General features: G+C 40.8%; 1 protein-coding gene across 2 annotated transcripts in view; it reads right to left on the reverse strand.

Moving 5' to 3' along the window:
* The window catches only part of BRF1 (BRF1 general transcription factor IIIB subunit), a 170854-nt gene that overhangs the window by 36058 nt on the left and 113681 nt on the right, over positions 1-21115 (reverse strand). For both annotated transcript variants that reach the window (XM_030275131.4, XM_072930494.1), the window contains 4 exons: positions 11525-11586; positions 9306-9387; positions 9152-9207; positions 7088-7344 (listed from right to left, as the gene is read on the reverse strand). In XM_030275131.4, coding sequence (XP_030130991.4) covers positions 7088-7344; positions 9152-9207; positions 9306-9387; positions 11525-11586 — 457 coding nt within the window. The remainder of the gene's footprint in view (positions 1-7087; positions 7345-9151; positions 9208-9305; positions 9388-11524; positions 11587-21115) is intronic.

Consider the following 21115-nt stretch of genomic DNA (forward strand, 5'->3'; position numbering starts at 1 on the left):
AGCTCCTGCAGCAGGCTGGGGACACCAGCCATGCCAGGCAATGGCTGGGTAGGAGCTCCCTTCCCAGTGGTGCAGAGCACAACCAGTGTAACACTACCCATACATGCTTCAGAACTTAATTCAGCCGTATTTGGAGAGGTATTCAGCCTGACAGATGTGAAATAAAAATGCTATTGTATCAGGGGGATTGATCTTCACAACAGTCTGAATAATAAGCATCAATTCCTGACAAACACCTGACAGCTTCTGTAAGGACAGGTTTGGGAGAGTTGCAGGGTGGGGGGGATGGGGGGGGAAATTGCTTTGTTGAGGTATTTTTGTTTTGTTGTGGGGATTTTTTTAAAGAAAAAATTATTCTTTCCTTATCTTTCTGTTCTAGCTCAGTGTCAAGAAAAGTGAATTTCAGAGTAAAGTAATAACCTGCTGCACTGTTGCCTGGCCCCCAAGTTGGCTCCTGCCTCCCAGTGTCTCAGTGGCATTTCCTCAACTCTACATCCTCTCAGAGAGTGGTGTTACATGCAGAAGACAATGCCTTTTTCCTCCTGTGTCCTCACTGACTGAAGAAGGAAAGACTGCTGGTCATCACATTTCAGCATTCAGACAATGAAACCACGCACTCTCCTTTAAAACATGTTGGGTCAGATCCATTTCTCTCCCGTTCTTGCCTCTGCTTTATCTCTTTATTACAAAAGGCTGCTTAGCTCACAGGAGCAGCAGTAACCTGCAGCATTAGCCAGGTTACAACACCACAGGCTTGAGCAGATCCACTCCTCAAATCAGCTGTGAACAAGCAAACTCCAGTGTCAGCTCCTTTCAAGGTCATTCAGGAGGCTCTCCCCCGAAGAGCTAACTTTAATAAGGAGATGCATGACTTAAAAGGCAAAACGTTGGAAGCCTTGAGTTCATTTTTTTCCTTGGCTTAGCTTTTTGTAAATAAAATACTAAACATAATTGGTATAAGCTTGTCCCTCTAAAAGTTACAAGATTGGAAAATACTGGTAGGATTTATTTAAAGTGGAGGTACTTATCAAATGTCACCGTTTTCCTGTTCAAAATGAGTAATCATTTTGATTAACCTTTGATTTAAATGATTATATACCACAGCAAAGCAGAAACACACATGAAAATACACTCCAAAGAAACTCTGAAAGCACAGATCACATAAGAAAACAGTTATGTCCAAGTGGTTAGAGAATTTATTCACCATGTACACAATATTCAAATGAAAAACTGACTCCACACACTCCCACCATGTGTAGCCAGGAATCACAGTGCAGCCTGAACCCTGCAGCCAACATGAGACTGCTTCCATACAAAACACTAAATAATACTTAGTAACAACTAAACTATAGAATAAACTCCTAACTACCATCTCAGCAAGAAATCACAGTATCTTCTGTAAGAAATTTTATTCCAGGTGGGAAATCAGTGTTACCCCTTTAGTCACATATAAAAAGAAGGCCTAAAGCAGCACAAGAAAAGAAATAAAATTTAATATCTCACTTTGAGTAAATACACATGAATTCCAAACCCTGTAACAGAATTCAAAGCAGAGAGAGAAAAACAGGATATCAAAAGTAAATTATACAAAGAGCCTGATTCTGAAAAATAAAAATATATGGTAGAAAATTAAAGCATATTAAGATCTCATTTGAAAGAGCCCATTTGTAGAGAGAATGATCACCAAAGCCAGCAGGGAAAAACTCTCAAAAGCTTCATATCAACCAAACATAGGGATCTGTCCCTCTTCAGGAACTTTGCTTCATCACCAATTGCCAACCTGTAGGCACTGGCTGCAGACACCCACCAGCCCACCAGACTCCACTCCACCACTTGCAGACAAGGAGCCTTTAAGATACCCATTCCCAAACTTTTAAACTATTACTGCAATGTCATTTTTCTTAACCAAGAAGGTTCTGAACCAACAACTCTCTTCTTGACATAGTGAATCAAAAGTGCTCTAGCTTTTATAATCACCTAATAACTAATACAAAGTTTAACTAATACAAAGGTTTTAAGATGCTCAGGAATCCCTTAGATTATTCAAACTGAGCTTTGTTTCATGCTGGTTTGGATTGGCCTCAGTCATTTGGGAAACATGAGCTGATGCTCCTCCCCTCCACAAATACCAGTCTCATAACGTAGAAATAAAAATATGGTACATGGAAAAACACATTTCCTTTGGTTTTATAAAAATCAGTGACAAGCCATGGCCAGTGTAGAATAAGCGTTCATAGACTCATGGAATCATAGAGTAGTTTGGCTTGGAAAGCCAAATAGCTTCCAAAGGTCACCCAGTCCAGCCCAAGGGACAGCTTTCACTAGACCAGGCTGTTCAAAGCCCCATCCAACCTGGCCTTGAACACTTCCAGGGATGGGGCATCCACAGCTGCTCTGAGCAAGATCCAGACTTGCAGCTGAGTTTGGAGCACCCAGCCTTGCAGAGCAATAACCCCATCCTGGACACCAAACAGGGACAGCTACAAACAAGGCTGGGGGCTGAGGGAGGCAGCTGAGGGCCTCTCATTGTTTCCCCAGGCTCCCTTGGCAGTGTGGCCTCTCCAAAGCATCAAAATTAGGCTTCTGCCCACATTTGACTCTCCAGGGAAATATGATTCCAATTAGAGACAAGAAAGCACCCAGCAATTTATCAGGGTAAACAAGATGTCGCATGCTAGGCTGCAGAAAAGCACCACGTACATTCTCCCTAATAAAGAAGATTTTTTTTGAGTTGTGACACCAATTGAAAGCCTAACAAAAATTTAGCTAGAGCAGATGCTAACTAGAGCAGGAGTTTGAGCAGCAGAAAAAGTCCCTGGCACTTGGGCACAATTCTCAATACCAAAATTCCAAAGCACAGGTGGAGCCATGCACCAAGCTGTACTGGCAATATGGATAGTCAGCAAACACAAGGGAGACTGTGGAGAGAATTTGGAAGTGAATTTTCAAATCTAATCAGATCTGAGATCACTAGCAAGGGGTTTTGTCATACTCATAGCGGGCACGATTTGGTTTGCTATTATATATTCATATGGTCTCATTCAGAACAACCTTGTTTCATTACAACAGATTCCACTGTGCTTCACAGTCCTGCTTCATTTCTTCCAAGGCAAATTCTTCAGGAGATTAACCTGACACATTTACTCCCCTGATAATGGATCCTGTCTTTTCTGATATCATTACCAACTTCAGGCACATAGCAAGAAATAGGCATAAAATTTTTTAAAAGTAGTGACTTGAAAGCTTTCTTGCTTCCACATTTTCTTGGTACAACACATTTCACTTTACAAGTAATGTTGTAAAATTCAGCTCAAGTAAATATAAAATAAATTATTAAGCCTCTAACCAAATACTTCCAGTCCTAAAAACCCTCTTTATTGAACTTGAAGTGCTCCAGTGCATGGTACAGCTCTAACTACAGTTCAAATTTTAAGAAGCTTGAAGCAGCAATTGTTCTTTTCTTGGAGTTCAACACATTATTCCTATGTTTCATATGCAAAAAAGACATTAGTGAAGACAAACTGTGCAACTGGTAATCGAAATTAGAGTTGCAACATCTATTATGGTAGCATCCACTGTGCCACATCTTCAACACACTAGGAATGAAAAGGCATTTCCATATGAAGCACCAGTCGTGATACTCACTGGAACAAAATGCAATAAGAAATGGAATGAAATACATTTATATGACATAAAGCCTCCTAAAATTACTTACATTGTCATTACTAGTCTTCTACCATCTTGACAGATAAATTAAGTGAACCCCCAGTACAATTCTGGGAGATGTGTCTGAGGAAAGCCAGGCTTTTTCTAAAGCCAGTTTCCTTCTGAAAATGCAGATGTATATAATATCTGCCCACCTAACAAGGAGAAACCTGCATGATCTTTGGAAGAACTCTTTGAATTACCTTCCTATCAAAATTGTAGAATTTACCAAACATTTCTGAGATTCCAAAATTAGGATTTTTGATAAAATAAGTCATAGATAAAATTATATTGTCTTTGAAATCCAGGTAACCTTTAAGTGATTATAGTATCAAGAAAGCTCTAATGAAAGGCCACCAACTGAAAGACTATCCACTTCAAGCATATTCCTGGGACCTGCTTAGCATTTCAGCTCTTTATAAATTTCTTCCAAATCAACAACTTCTACAAGACTGTAAAATTTGCCTATCATTATCACATCAGGAAACAAAAGCTTTTCTGTATTTTAACTGATTAATACAGTAGCTGCTACTTTATGTGATATTAAAAAAATAAAAAATACCCAGACATTGCACGCTCTCTGGCTGGGGTACCCATTCTTTAGAGATAACCTAAAGCTCTCTGTGTGGAAATAACAGCACAGACTATTTTAGAGCAAGAAGCAATTAGAAAGATGGAAATTAATATCAACTTCCTATTTCCAGAGTGCTTCAGACTGTATATGAAGATGATTTCTAAGACATATGACAAACTTGGCTACATCATCTGTCCAAATCTGGTGTGGTAAGTAATATGACTTAAAAGGAAAGCAAGAAAGATATTTATCTATATATATTAAAAAAATTTCCATTTTTATACTGTTACAGGAGCACTGCTTTAATCACCAAGAATGAGTACTGTAACTTGGCACCTGTAACTTGGTACTCCCTGTACTGGCATCTTTTAATTGGGATCAGGACTAAAGAAATAGCTCTTTAAAATCTGACTAGAACTCCAATGAACTAAAGGACTGGATGAAAGACTGGTTATCCATGGTGCTAATGCGGTCAGATGCAGCTTAATAAATATTTAAAATACATAAGATAAATATGCAGACCTGTAAATCACTACAAACCAAAACAATAGATGATCTTTAAGGTCCTTTCCAACCCAAACCACATGATCCCATTTCTGCAAATGCCTCCTGGAAAAAGACAGATTATCTGCTTCATTCATTTTCTAATGAACAATGTTCAGGAGTTTTATTATTATTAATTGCATATAAATTATCATGATTTTTGTATCCCTGGGAAAGTATTTAGCCATTCACCTCTCAAAGGAACAGTGCTGAACAAAAGGCAATGAATGCAAGGCATATAAGAACAATGCAGAACACAGAAATTTATGCATGCCACTTAAAAGGCATGGCATTTAAAAAATCAAAAGTATGTTATAAATCTTTAATTATAAGGAAAAAAAAAAAAAAGCCCAACTAATGTTTGTCAAGTCCTTGATAATATTTAAGCAAGAGCACTGCCTATTTCAGGAGTGCAAAATCTTCTCAGCTCACTTATCTGCATGTATCCTCAACCTCCTCTGAAGTGCTCTGCTGCAAAATTCATTGTATCTGAGATCTGCTAATCATCATCAGGAAACTCTGTTATGCATCTTAAGGACGTACTTTAGGCTCTCAAGAGGAAAAATAAATACATTTTATTAACTGCTTTTGGAAAATACTGATTTGTATTTATTTAGAAACCTTTTCAAGTTGCACCACTGTTAAATTAAATATTTATGGCATGATCTTCCAAAGAGTTTAACACCTGTTAAGAGCTTTACATGCCGACTTCAACAGGAGTTCCAAGGGCCCAGCATCTCTGCAAACCTCAGCAGTGACAAGGTTGGGATGTGGTGAAGGAGCTTGAGCTTGGATGTCACTGCTGAGCTCTGAAATGCAACCAGGATCCTGCCCAGCCCCTACTTCCCACCCAGCAATGCATTTCAGACAACTGAATTGGTCCTACTTTACTGGAAATACCAGAAATATGACTCATTAACACCTGTTAACTGCAAATAAAGCATAAGCTAAATGCTGTTAAATTAATCCTCAATGCATCTTCCCAGTCCTTTGGGAAAATTATGTGAATTTACAGGGGAGCCTGAAATCCCCAGTGAGTCAACAGCTGGAAAGCAAAGCTTTTGATACTGAGAATGAAAGGTTGAATGAGGATGAAGCAAAAATACAAAATAAAGAAGCAAATATGTCTGATACACTGTAAAAATCAGTATCTGGTGACAATGACTTTGGCATTTGGCTTCTCAGCTCAAACTGAAGCCTGTGCCTCTGGCCTCACTGTCAAATGAAGTTAAAATAAGGGATTATGTTTTGCCATCCTTATTCTCCTCAGCTTCTGAGGGATTTGCACTTCCTATCCTTCCCAGCATCATGTTTTCAGGTACCCCATGAATCCTGCTCTTTCACAAACAGATGTTTTCTCACACTGTGTAGGTGGCTGCCCTCCTGCCCTCCCAGGTCCCTTACACAGTTTCAACACATGCCTAAATCTGAGCAACTGTGCAAATACAACATTCTATATTTCAAAATTAAATACTGAGATTCCCTTGTTACACTTGGCCTATAATTCTGGCAGTAAATAAATAGGCAATAAATAAATAAATAACATCTAAATAAGAAATCACTATATGTCAAATATTCAAATTATGATCCAACATGACTTCATAAACCACAGACAGATAAAACTGTTGAATACTGCAGATTGGACACATCAATCTCCTTATACATTTTACTGCACACCACAAATCTACCCAGCAAGTTGAGAATTTCTCTCATTAAAATAGGAGCTTTCATCACACTATGAAACATTTTCAAATGCAGACCAGAAAACCGACAAGCATATTTACTGTAAAGCTTTGTATCTGTGTCATCAATTAACAACAAAAGTTTGGAACAAAACTAAAATAAAAGCTAATCAAAGCAGCTAGCTGTCAAAACAGATGGGAACTATAGTTTTCAAATCAAGCAAAAAGAAAAAGCTTTCGAACATTTAGTGTCACGTCAGCCCATAAACACAACTTAAAGGAAGGACAGCAAATGTCAGGATTTTATGAAGAAAAGGTGTCCCTGACTGATAGATTCACATTTATGAGTTTCCAGTGATTTGGTGGGCTTTTTGGCTTTGGGACGATTAACTCACACCAAAGCAGACCTATGAAACATGAACTATAAATAAGGTGTCGCCACGGCAGTGCAGGCAAAATAAATAACAACAGAGCCTCAACATTATTTTAGCCTGAAACAAATGCTTCAGTCCCTACATTGTCTGGCTCAGAAAAATACATAGACAGTCTCACAGACAGAGATATAAATGAACAATTGCAGTACCTTTTTCCCACACTGTTTACAGGGCTGGCTATATTCCTACTGGCAATAGATTTTCTTCTTGACAGCTTCTTGGTGTTGGTGCTGTCATCAGTGCTGTCATCCTCTTTCTTTGGTGTGTTACTTCCTTTGCTGTTCAGGTCCCTTAGCACATTATAATTAATTTTACTTGAGATTTTCTTCTGTTCTAACATCTTTTCAATTGCCTCTCCTGCTGTGCTGGCTTGAATTGGCTCCCGCTTCTTTGCAGATTTCTTTGGCTTAATTAAAATATAAAATTAGTGATATAGATACAAACAAAGTTTCCATTAAGCAAAAGGGCAAGCTGCAGTGCAGCAGTCCTGGCCCAGGTGCTCCTGATGTGGGGGATGCAGGTGATTGTGCCCAGGCTCAGCCAGTGCTCCATCTCCTGCCACTCAATGGGATCAAAGGGTCTCTTTTCTCCAAGAGATGAATGTTTGCTTTTCTGCCAAATGCCCAGAGAGTTTATTAGAAATTCTTTACTTATTAAATAGAGAGAAGAAGGATGGGCTATTTTTCACATATAAAAAAAGAAAGGGGGGAGTGAAGTCCTGTTACCTCACAGCATCACCCAGCATGGAAATAAAGAATCTCCCCTGCTAAAACTGCCTTTAAAGCCAGAGCGAAGCTGGGCCACGACTCCCCACAGCACTGACAACAACACAGAACTGCGGCCGCGTTTCTGATCAAATCTGAAGGCAGCGTGGGAAAGGCTCTGCCCAACTCCTCCTCCAGGCTGAAAAGGGCCCAGAGCAGGAGCAGCAGCAGCTTCCCAAGCGGGGCTGGCATGGGACAGGCAGCAGGAGGTGCAGGCACCGGAGCTCTGTCACCTGCAGCTGCCTTTCCCAGGCACAGGCTGTGAGCTCCGCTGATGCTGTGCAGAGCCAGGCAAGCAGGAATGACACCAGAGAACATTTCCAGCCGTGTCCCATGCCTGGGTAGGTACGGAAAAGAAAACAACCCAGAACCTCTGTTTCTCATTTGGCATTTTCCTATTCAAAGGAAGGTTTTAACACCAAGCTCTGCAGGAGATTTATTTTTTAATGGATAATAGCCCCTCTGTTTACCTACATGGGTCAAGTGCTACCTTGAAATTGGAAAGCACCATATTAATCAAGTTCTACTCGAGCTGTCAGAAACAATAAAAGGTTAGAGAAAAACTCCTGTGTTGTCCGAACAAAAAAGTGGGTGTTTGGGCTACTTGGCAATGCCAATGAGTTATACAATTTTGAAAATTGCTGGTAGACTGCCACGTCTGCATAAATGCAGGATGAATGAGAAACTCTGAAGTATAAAACAGTGTTTCATTGTCTGGTTTTGTTTTTATTGTTGAAATACCTAGGGGAAGCAGGAAACTCTGCCTTTCGCATTAGTCGGAAAAAAAGATAGAGGATATACATGGTAAAAACTAACATGATTTTAGCTGCATGTGGAAGATTTGGGTTGTCACTTGCTCAATTACACAAAATACTAATGCTGTAAATCGTGAATATACGGCCAATTAGGCTGCTTTAAACTGCTAAACATGGAGACAGGACATGCCATTTGTTAACATAACCGTTGCATTTTTTATGAAAGGTAGAACAAAATACCCCTTCAAGTGACTATAACAAGGATCTGTTCAGTTCTTCATAAAGAAATCATTATTGTAAGAGCAAAGAAAGCTACTGAAGTTATGGCAAGTACAAACAAATTCCCCATGCACACGTTAAAAAAAAAAAAAATCAGACGTCTTAAAACCTGTATTTTAATAAGCAAGCAATTAGAACAGCAATCATAAATGCAAAAAGCTAGCTCTGACTTTGACATGAACAGAATTTGCTCATAATAGCAATTTAAAATAAAAGTTTGGGCAAGAAAGTGTTTTACTCACCACCTAAAAAAATATAGCCTTGCAATTCAGTAACAGCTAGATGTACTGTAGCTTTTGCTCCTTTAGTGGTGACCTGTGCCATTATACCCATACATCTACATGGAGCTGATCAGCAGATATAATGAATTTCCAGGACATTTTCAAACAGACACAATTAAGACTTAATTTAATACCTTGTGCTCCTTATAAATGCCAAGTTCTTTCTCTTTTGCTATTCTCGCTTCCTTTTCTGAAAGATGACAAAAGGGTAACCAGCATGAAAATTACACAAGACTGAATATTTCAGCAACACCAGCCAAAAGGCAAATTTCAGTCCTACATATTTACCTTTTTGTTCCTTCAAATAATCTGCATTTTCTTTCATCCACAGCTCTGTTTTTATCTGAGCTTCAGCTTCATTAAGTATATACTAAAAGAGAAAACAAATTTATCTACTTTCAGAAATCAAATTGAAAACCACAGAGCAAAACTGAACTCAAAACCACTGGCAAGGTCATTCCATATCCCATTTTTAAATATACATTAAAAGAAAACATGAGAGACATAAGACAATCAGAGAGTATTTCTAGTAACATCTGAAGCTGGCAGAAGCAATAACCTGTTTTCAAAAAACAGTGCTTGGTTTCCAAACTATGATGAAGTGACCAAAAACCATCCAGGACTCATTATACATGGTCTGTTAATTAAACAAAAATGATCCTGGGTTTATGATCTTTTTCAGATGATACAAGAGGTTATCATGACAACGTGGTTGTCTGCAAGTAATTCTGTGTGTTGATGGTGGTCTGTAATTCAAAACAGGATGGGAACCATTGCCCTGTGCGACCAAAACAAAAACATGTGTCTTCTGGGTAGGTTTCTATGAAGCTTTACACAGAGTTACTGAGATTATTAGTTCAATGGCCACATCTGTGTGAAGGAAACCAGCTCAGATTGCTGGAGCTTTAGCCCCATAGATTTCAGACAGCTGGGTTCAGTAACCACATGTAGATGTTTTGCAGTTAACTCCACCTAGTTTCAGTAACCTCTTTAGTGAGAATGGAGCTGTAAAATCCATCTAGGACTATTCAGATGAATCACAGAAATAAAAAGAGAGATAGGTAGCAATTACTTAATTGTAGATGACCTAAATGTAAAAAATTAACACAGTATTTAGCACAATTGCCAATGAAACAAAAGTTCTCTACAGACTGTGCTGGTTTGGGAGTGAGAAACAGCAGAATGGGAAGACAAATGAGGCCATCCATCATGAACAAGACACTTCAGTTTTAAGCAGTGCACCTGAGACTTGCAGAATTATGTTAGGGTGCAAGAAAAGCAATCTGAGGTTTCTCCATCTTTTGGGTCTGAGCATTCAAGATTTTCTCCAAAGTAAGATGTACATCTAGGATTTCATAAGAAAAATAATTCCAGTCAAATGAAACTAGTGCAGGGAGGAGTCCTTTCTCCAAGGGCTAAGCAGGAGAGCAATGGTTGTGCAAGTCCTGGTTGATCAGACCAATATTTTCACTCTTTCATCTGCTTCTATTAAAAGTGGGCCATAACAGTAAAATCTACTTTTCCCTAGCTCAGTTATTCATCTCTCTTAGGCTTTCAAAGATTTCATAATCTTGGACTTACAATATTACAGTCTATTGCCACAGAAATGAACATGAAGTCATAAAAGCAGAGTTATGACCTCATCACAGAGCCTAGGAAGAGCAGAAAATGTGTTCTTCCCCTGTGATTGTTTTAATTATGGACTGGCTATGGTGAAAAACCTCAGCCTTCCTGCTCCCTCTATTCAAAGTCTGCTCAGATCGTGAGACCCTAATGCCCAGCCTAGCAAATCCCACCTCACAGCTATGTTTTGGAGATCAGTAATTCCTGTGCCACCTCATCAGTCTCAGTGATTTTGTACCCCAAAAAGAGTTTTTAGCACTGGCATTATCTGTTCAAATGACACTGCAAAGCAGCGTGGCAGCTGGAGAGGGCATCAGGCTCAGAGGGCTGGACTGTGGCATGTCCAAGTGCTGACCAGCTGTGTGGCCTCCAACGAGCCCTTTTCCACAGCCAGGGGTCTGTCCCACTCAGTCTGTATGTTAAATGGGATTTTTTGCTGCCACACAAATAAAAATAAATCCAGAAAACATCACAGAAATCTTTGGAAGTACACAAGAGCCGCACATACCGGTTTTACAGTTTGGTTTCCATGGCAGCCTCCTATGTTGAATCTATCTTAATTAAATAATGAATGTAGAGCTCCACCAAACTTTTTAAAGTTCTCCTTTGGAATAAAAGACATTCTAAAACATAATTATTCCAGCATGTTAAAAGCAAGCAGCAGCAGCAGCCTCATAAATATATATGTAACTTGGGCAAGGAACACCATATTCACATGTTTGCATGAACATTAGATTTCAGATCACTGAAATTGCTCAAACTTCTCTATAGATCAGAGAGAAGAGGCACTTGCAGAGAGGATAAACCAGGTAAAAACCATTTTGCTGTTCTCAGATATCCAGACAACCAGGATAAGAGACACCAGGGACAACAGGGCACCTTACCCGATCTATTTCACTGTCGTCGATTCCACTCAGATCTAATTCTCCATCCCCTGTATTCTCACCTAGAAAAAAGAACACATTTTAATCAGCCCATATGTTTGTCCAATACCTATTGCAACTCAAGTTCTGCAGTAATGTAACACTTCAGGACTGTCCTTCAGAGATTTGCATCCTTCTGCCTTCACCTGGGTGGTTTAATATGTTGCTGAGTATTTTCAATACAGAACTTCACACACAAAAATTCAACACACTGGATTAATTTAAAATTCAGGAAACATTAATTTAAAATTCAGTCTTCATCAGTACTAAAAATCTGCCAGAGACTTCCAGTCGCCCTTTTTTCCACCCATTTTAATTCACAGCCGCAAATGTTCAGCAGGAAGCTGGGGAAATCATTTCAAAAAGATGACCACTTTTCTTTCATCATAACAAAAATTTCTCTGTTAGAGCATATAGGTCAGTAATTTATCTGTAAATTATGACTTAGAAAATATTTTCTATTTTCAGGGAAGCAGCACAGACCACTGCTAACAGTTACACCACGGCTTTCTTCTTGACTTTCTGTAATTACAATTTCACTTCAATTTTCCTAATTTGATAGTTATTAAGACTTCTGAAAATAAACTTTCAAATATTCCATCCATTAAAAAGCATAACAGCACAGAACTGAGGCTTAATTTGGGACTGGAACAGCGTACAGCTGCAAAACCTGATCTTCCACATCACATTAAAGAACTATAGTAATACACTATTAATGTAGTCCAGGTAGAGAAGAAAACAAATTACTTAACAAAGACTTATGCTGGGGAATGAAGCAATCATCTTGGTCATCTCCATTACATCTAATAAAGATGAATCAAGAGATGACCTCACTAGTTCACTTGCAGAAAAATATAAACAAATTAGGTTTCAACAATCAAAAATAACACATTAAAACCAAAGTGGTGCAGAACAGCTTGGCATGTTCACAGCTCCCACTCCCTAGTACTGGGGATGTGCCTCCCCACAAACTAAGATATTTGAATGGATTGACTCCCCAGCCTGGTACTCCTGCACAGTGCTGGAACAGCAGAGGGTGATGCCAGGATCCAATGGCAGATCATGGCAACCAAATGGTAAAGTCAAGCAAAGCTTTGAATTAAGAGCATTCCCAGAAGATAAAACAATGATCTGCTTGGCAAAAGTCAGGGGTTTAAACCAGTTGCCTGAAGTATGTGAAACCACAGGGCTGGGAAGCCAACCCAAACACCTGGTTATGAATAAAGTCTGAACTTCCTGAGGGGGTGCAAAGGGTTATGGCTGCTCAACTCAACAGACACTCCCTGGGCTCAGCCACTGAGCACTCACAAATGTCTTTTCCAAATCCACCTTAAATAACCAACAGAAAGTTTTATACTTTCCACCTCAAGCCACAAGCAAACTGAGTTTTAAACCCCCAAAAACATCCCGTCACAAAGAACAGCATAGAACCACAGAATGGTTTGAGTTGGAAGGGACCTTAAAGATCACCCAGTTCCAACCCCCAACCATGGGCAGGGCCACCTTCCACCAGACCAGGTTGATCAAAGCCCCATCCAACCTGGCTTTCAACACTGCCAGGAATGGAGCATCCACAGTTTCTTCAGGCAACATATTCCAGTGTCTCACCATCCTCACAGCAAACAACTTCTTTTTAATATTCAGTCTAAACCTTCTATCAGTTTGAAGCCATTCCCCTTTGTCCAGTCACTCCATGCCCTTCTAACAGGTCTCTCTCCAGCTCTTTTGTAGCTCTTTAAGGTACTGAAAGGCTGGATATGGGTCACCCTGAAGCCTTCTCCAGGCTCAACAATTTCAGTTTTCTCAGCACCTCCTCATACCAGAGGTGCTCCAGTCCTCCATAACACTATGGTTTGATTTTTTTTTCCTGAGATTGTCTCATAAAAGTAATATCAGGTTTACCAGTTCAGATAATGTGGTGCTAATTTGACCAAAAAGGCTTTAAGGAACATTTTTCACTGTCATTACATTTCTAAAGTAATTGCATTAGTCTCAGGCACCAGATTTACTTCACAACCCTTTTTCCTCAAAATACTTTAGAAGTGCAGAAGATTTTATAATAACTACATAATTGATCAGTACATATGTTTTTCTTCTAGTCTGATCTCTGCAGAGTGCAGTAAGAGCAGAACTTTCTGCAGCAGTGCCAGCAGCTCCTCTTGCAGGCACACCCTGCTACCAGCCAGGACACGGCCAAGCACTCCTGGCTTCAGCACGGGGAGGAAAAGCAAGGTGACTAAATACATAATGCAACTGAATGACATTTTTTTAGCAAACAAAATCATTCAAAGCATGGAGAGGAATCACCCAAGGGAGTGCAGGGTATTCTTTAAGAAAGTACTGTACATCTCTCCTGCTGGAACTGAGACAGAAACTTTCAGTGAGCAAAATGGCTGAATTTTCACCAAGGAAAGGAGCAAATACTGAAGATGTCTGAGACACCTTCCCAGGAGCTGGTCTACCTGGGTCCAAGAAATGTTCCATCACATAAAATAAAACAGCTCAACAGCAGACTGCAAGGGGAGCCCAGACCAGGATAACTGGCTGGAAGGAGTTCATACAAAAATGGGACTTGAACTGGGTCTCCCATATTCTGGGTAGCACTTTAACCACCAAGTTGTAGGACAGAAGGGGAGATGGCCTCCTAAATGCATTATCTACCCCTTGTTTCCTCAAGGGGAGGATAGTTTTTTTTGGGAGAAAATCCCCAAATTTTCAATATGGTTTACCTGCAATGAAAAAATGATTTATTTTTCTTCACTATTCATTGTACCACATAAACTAAATTGGCCACTGTCAACACAGACTTGGAATTATCAACAGAGAAAGATGGAGCCAACCTTGAAATCACTAGTAAGTTCTGAAAATCATAGGTTAGAAAACCAAAACTTGGAAGTGGTGATGGACATACTCACACTGTTTAATTTTACATAAAATTGATCCCAATATTAATTGTAGTAAAAATTGCCAAAGCATCTTAAAAAAAAAAAAAACTATCCCACTGAAATCAAGCTGTCACTGCTTTTCATCATTATACACCTTGCTCCTCCTATACTCCGATATATTTTTGGATCAGAGGTTTAAAATTTAATATGTCACAGTACAGTAGGTGCCTATTTTCTTATACAGCCCTAACATGCCAGACTGAAAATGATGCAATTTCAGGCACCATGAACAATTTCACTTGTCATTTTAAATATAACTTGTTACTGAATTAGGTGCCAGTTTTTCCTCATTGGATCAATTAGCAACAGGGACAGAAAACTCATTCTCCAACTGTTAAATTGCAGAGAAGAATCCAGAAGCAAGTTACACGTAATAAGCATTTCTTAGACCCCCATAACAGCAGCAGAGGGAGTAATTGCAGGATATCCCTCTGCCTGCAAATCTTCCTTTTTCCTGCCATGGCAATAGGCATTCATTAAATGAGTTTTTCAGAAGTGAAGGTGCCTTCAAATCCATAGTTTAATGCTTTCACTGAGGGAAAAAAAAAAACAAACAACATGTTTCATTACAGATTGCCACTTCAAAATAAAACGCATCCATTTTGGCATGAAAATGTCCCTGGCAATAGTTTCCAACAGGAGTAGACCCTACCAGCCACAAATATTTGTCTGCTTGATGCTACATGGCTCACTGCAGGGCATAGAAAGCAAACCCATTGCTTTTTTATATACCAGAAAGATCTTCTTAGCTGCTAAACTTTTCAAAGTGATTGCTAAATTATCATTTTCTCTTTTAATAAAAGGGTCGAAATGAAACGTTCGATGAAATAAAAACACAGATGTGGCCAACATCTGGTCCAGCCTCTTAAGAGCTTATTTAAAAGCAGCAGCATCACGTGGCACAGCTCTGAGACACCATGGATTTCTTCTGGTAAGAAAAACAACCACTGTACTGCAGGGCACAGGCAAAAAATAAGTTGGGCATTAAGAACAACAACACTCCTCCCCTTCCCCCCAAATCCAGCTGTTAAATGAAAGGATCACCAGGAAGAGCTTAAAGCAAGGACCAGCCTACTCCATCTTCACCCAACACCTCTGCAGCAAGTGGCACCTCAAGAGCTTTCCATCAAGGTACTGAATCAGCTACATTCATATTACCTAAAACCATAAATCATCCAGCAAGCTCCCCAAAAATTTAAAAATAAACTCCCCCCCAAAGCCCTCCCTTTACAGCCTTCTAACATCTTTCCAACCAATTCCAGTAGATATGAGGGCTACAATCAGACACTGGGGATTAGGTTTGTAAACCTGTAGGATTATTTACTGTTCTTGTCATTACTAAATACACACTAAATCGTCTTCTAACACACCCTCTGCCCCTCTCCCCACCTCTGTGCAGCCAGTTAAATGTATACATAGTGCACTATTACAGGGATTTATTACAGAAGAATCATTCCACCCAATATATTTTAAACCCTACATTTTTAAAAATTGCCACGTGAAGAATATGTTTTTCTGTTTCTATTACAGGAGGCAGCACTATTTATTGCTCTGCCCAGATAAGAGGATTTCCTTACAGACAGAAATGGAGGCTGAACACTTCCCAGGAAATCCTCTAGAGCAAATATAATAGAAAGGCACTCGGTCCTCTGGTCCTATGCAGCAAATACATCCTTCACCACACCATTTCACAGCAAAGAGTTTAAACAAAGAACCTTTCCACCTATTTGGCACATCAGCAGATACTAAGCACCTCCAGTATTCAAGAAATACTTTGGGGCTAGAGTTGGGAGATACATTTTCAGCTACAAAAATCCTCATGCAACAAACCAAACAACCTGAGCCTGGGGCAGCAGAAACACTGGGATTGATTGCTGCTCTCCAGGGAGGGATTAAATCCAATGGGAACCACAAAAAGCTCCCACAGACCATCAGAGGGACCCAATGGGCAGAAATGCTTTAACATCTCAAATCAATGAGCGATGCCGGTGCCACTTTGGGGAGTGAGAAGGGAAGGCAGTGGCTTAGAGACAAAAAAGGTACTGCACAACCACACCAGGATATAATTGATTAGCTGATCAGAACCCATCTGGAGGGGGAGATAATGATTTACCAGAGGGATGAAGGGAACAGGCATTAAGGGTGGGTAACCGGGAGAGGAGCAGAGCCAGACAGACAAAGTGCCGTGGTGATCGTGCTGCAGGGACCAGGCAGGGAAGAGAAATGGATGTGAAAATGCTGCAGCAGCAGCAGCACAGGATGAAGTACAAGGATCAATGTGTGTGCAAACGACCACACCACACATCAAGGCATAGAGCAGAGTCTGTGGGGCCATGTGAGCAGAGAATACTGCGAGTTACACTAATGCAGGGCAGGAGTTTCCCTCCAGAGCAGACTGGGAGGTAATCCTGGCTGCCTTAAGCTGCTGCCAGCCCCACTGCTACAGGTAAAGTGCCTCTTTGTACAATCCCAGCCCACCCTGCCATGTTCCCATCCCACAACATGCACCCTGTAGCTGCCAAGGGCTCCAGCTCCCCCAGCTCACCTTTGGCAGCGCAAACATAAGGACAGAGCAAAATTAATTGCACTTGCTGATGAAATAAGGTCACAAAACACAATGTGCATGCTCATATTTAGGAGAAAATGTTTTTTTACTTTATTGTACCCGGAGCCACCTTGAAAATTACAGCCTACTCCTTCACAGTGCCAAATCAACACCAGGATTTAGGTCTGGCGGTGTACGGAGCACACGAGGCCACGCACGCAGCATAAAGACAAATGAAGTCTGTCACTTTATTATTTCCTTCTGCCAAGGCGAGGTTAAGGGGTCCTCTCCAACCAAAGCCAAGTTTCCAGCCTGCTAGTTCCTCAGAGAAAGCAAACACATCACAGCACACAGAGCGAGGCCCCATCTTCCCAGAAACATCGGTTCCTGCCGACGATGGGCAGCTCCTCACACCAGGACCCTCAGAAGAAAGACCAAAATGGGGCAAATGAAGGGCAAAGAGGGATAAGGTGCAATTTAATTTAAAAAAAAGGAATTCCACATACTCTGCTATTGCAGTTGTGCAAGGTCAGCCTGTACAAAAGCTGGGATGTACAAGCTCATCAGCTATTTTCTCACTCCTGTCTACTGAAAATAGGACTTTCTCACAAAGCAAAACAGAGTAACAGTTAGGGGCAGCCCTGTCTGGTTTGCAGGCACTGCATTGGGCTCACCTGCTGTAGGCAGATTTTCCTACAACACTGGGCCTTAATGCAGCACAGAACTAGAAACCCATCTTTATTAAGTGCCTGCTTCCATTTCCCCACGCTGAGACTCAAGCTGCAGATGCTCTGTCCTGCACAGCTGAGTGACACCCGACAGCCTCCCCCCATCAGCCACCTTCCTACGGCGGTCTCAGAACCATTACCCCGTCACAGGAACGGAATTTCAGATTTCTGTGCTGAATGATATATGGGAATAAATTATGAGAAAAGCTTTTTCCTGCAGTCAATCACTCTCACAGAACTTCTATTAGATAGTGAACATATTTTTTATAAATTAAATTTCAATTTTGAAAAAAAAGCACCTAACCAGCAACCCTGCTGCTTTCCTGAGAGCACATCCATACTGAAACAAATGCTATTGTTTCACCTCCATGGAGAACTAATGAAACCACATTCTCCTCATATTTTATATCCAGTTAGAGGTTATACCACTCATCTAACAGACATGGGAACTTGTTAACTTAAACTTAATGCTTCAGAGAAACAGTTAATCTCTCCATTCTATCCAGAAATCCTCCCTGCAATATATATTTTTTCAAAGCAGGTTGTACAAAACCAGTCCAGCAATACACAAAACCCTTCTGAATCTGAAGAATTCTCTTTGAAAAGGTAAGCTCATGTTCATTGAACTACATAGCAACATAAAAAGCCCTTAAGAAAAAAATCCTTTCAACCTCCCAAAATAAATACAGCTTCAAATTAGGCTTTTGAACAGAAGAACATCTTGACACTGTACTCAAAACCAGCAGCAGATGTTCTTCTTCTGGAATAACGTTCATGTTCCCCCAACACCTTTGGAAAACAATGAAAAAGAGCATGGCTTATACAACCTACTTGTTGCAACCTGTTGTTCTCTTCTGAGCTCACAACCCCGCTGCCGTGACTGAGTGCTCAGAGAACGGCTGCTCTGAACAGTATCAAAAGAGTTATCTGTTGCTGATGAAACCAAGAACCAATAATCAAACTGACCAATACTCACCCATAAACATACTACCTAGCTACCACAAATGACATTTTTCAGTGCCAAACTTTGGCAACTGTAAGAGCTCCCATGCAGAGACATGAGTCTTCTCCAGCCTGTGATTTCTGCACCCAGCAGGCCCGAGACTGACCAGGGCACTAGTGCCAAAGTGCCACACACTCACACCTCAGCCTACATTCATACACCAAACTCCTCCTGCCTGAAAAATTATGGATTTAAAACTTTTTAAAATTAAAACTGTAGAGACACATTTTCCCTGCTTATTGTGCTTTTCCAGCCGATCACCAATTCCCTGCTGTATTTTCCTCCTTTGCCTTTTATGCTGTTCTTGGCATCTTTTCTCCTCTTTCCCTTCCCCCAGCCTCCATTTTTTTTGGTGCCTTCTGGCCTGTATTTTCTGCATTTTTTAAAAATCTGTGCAGGGGGATCCAAGAGTAACAGTTTATACAAAGGGAGAGACCAAGGAGAAGAAGTGATCAGCATCTCAACCAGCTCCCCTCTCCAGACCCCACAAGGGCAGAGCGCTGCTGTTATCTCTGGTGGAGGGCGAGGGCAGTCCAACACCCTGAAGAGCCAACAGCAGAAGCAGCCAGGCTCAGATCCCACTCCACCTCGCTCTCCCCATCCTGACAGACCACTCTGTAAAACAGCAAGAGCACTTTACAGCCGAGCCAGCCACGAAGGGAACAGCTGGCTTCATGTTTAAGTGCTGAAGCATCATTTCTGTAACTCACCAGGTCTTGCTGTGGGCATTAAATGCTCTGCTGTCCATCCCTGCAAGCCCAGGATCCTTGTCTGGCCAGCACTCAACCACCCCAGCACATGTTTTATTGAGAACTAAATCTCCTCCTGTAACCCCCCCACACCAAGTAAAACACAATGGTGAGCTCTGCACTACAGAGAACATAAAAGCAAATCTTAGAATTTTGCTTGGACTATTATAGTTGTGTTTTATTTTTTTTTTATTGTGAATCAATTTCCGTTCCATCAGGAAAAAAATTTAAATGTACACAGCCATATAAGTATACAAGATACACAACCTAATCTAGTGGGTGGCATCGCAGCCCATGGCAGGAAGTTGAACTTTAAGGTCCCTTCCAACACAAATTGCACCGAAGAATTGCTCTGGGTCAAAAACAGCCTACCAAAATAACTTACCCAGATGAGCAAACAAGTGAAATGAGTAGAACTTTCCACTTAAAACTTGCATCTAGTACCTCTTACCATCTCTTAGCAAAGGTGGGCTGATTTCTACCCCCTCCTTTGAGGTTCAGAGCTCATCTATGGTAGTTCTTGCTGGTAGACCAGCCACCAGAAGCCACCCAGACCACAGAAATGCTTCAGCAGAAAATTATTAGCATTAAGACAACATCAAAACATAGAGTATGAAATTATATACCCAAGTCTTTATTTAGAGGAAAAAAATCAATTTGTGTCCAGGCCATTTACCACACTGTCCAGGCGGGCTGAATGGTGAGAAGCTGTTAACTGAAAGAAAATTATTAGGTAAGAAATTTCTCATTTTGTTACCCAGCTTCTTCCTTCCTTCATTGCTAATGAGAAATAGCAAACAGGGAATTACAGAGATGGGGAGAAGAAAGAGAAGATAAAAAATTATTCTTATTATTAAATAGAACAACAGAAAAGAGCAGAAGCTGCCCTAGCAAAAGCAAGGTGGGAACCTGGCCCACAGGAAATCCTCTGAGGTGGATGGGGGCTGGATTCAGAGCAGGTACCAGGCAGAGTTCCATGCTGCCAGGACCATCAGAGACATGGAGCAGAGAGAAAGAACACATAAGATCTTGACTGGTTTGGTGATCAGGATCACCAGTTAGGGTTTACAAACATGGAGGTAGGAGATACTTGGTTTGAGCTCTTAAAAAGTGGCAGCTACAGAAATGCAGATCTGTGGTGACAGCATCAGCCACTATGCAGCAGAGACCTGCAGCCAGCACAGACCACGTTTTAAAATAAAATTACAGCAGTTGCACTGTTTCTTGTTAGAAGAAGTGCTATCTTTTTGTCTCTGACTATGCCTAATGGCTGAGAAACATGTAGGTGATAAAGTACTTCTCTGCAGGAACTCCTGAGGAGGATGGGTTCCATCCCTCACCTCCTCCTCCTCTCCCCTGCAATGAACCTTTTCCCCAGTGCAGAGTAGACAGAGGAGAAGGATTTTAACATTTTGCCTGCAGCAGCTCTGAGGCCTTGGCATTTGGACAGACTGATCCATAAGCACAGCACAATTAGCATGTGCACTCCATATGCCTGAGATCCATCCATTACAGCGCTGCAATGCCCTCTGACACTGCAACTCTCCAAAAGGAGAAAGTTGTGGAGAAGTTCCCGGAGAAT

This window comes from Taeniopygia guttata, chromosome 5 (assembly GCF_048771995.1).
Source record: "Taeniopygia guttata chromosome 5, bTaeGut7.mat, whole genome shotgun sequence".
NCBI lineage: Eukaryota > Metazoa > Chordata > Aves > Passeriformes > Estrildidae > Taeniopygia > Taeniopygia guttata.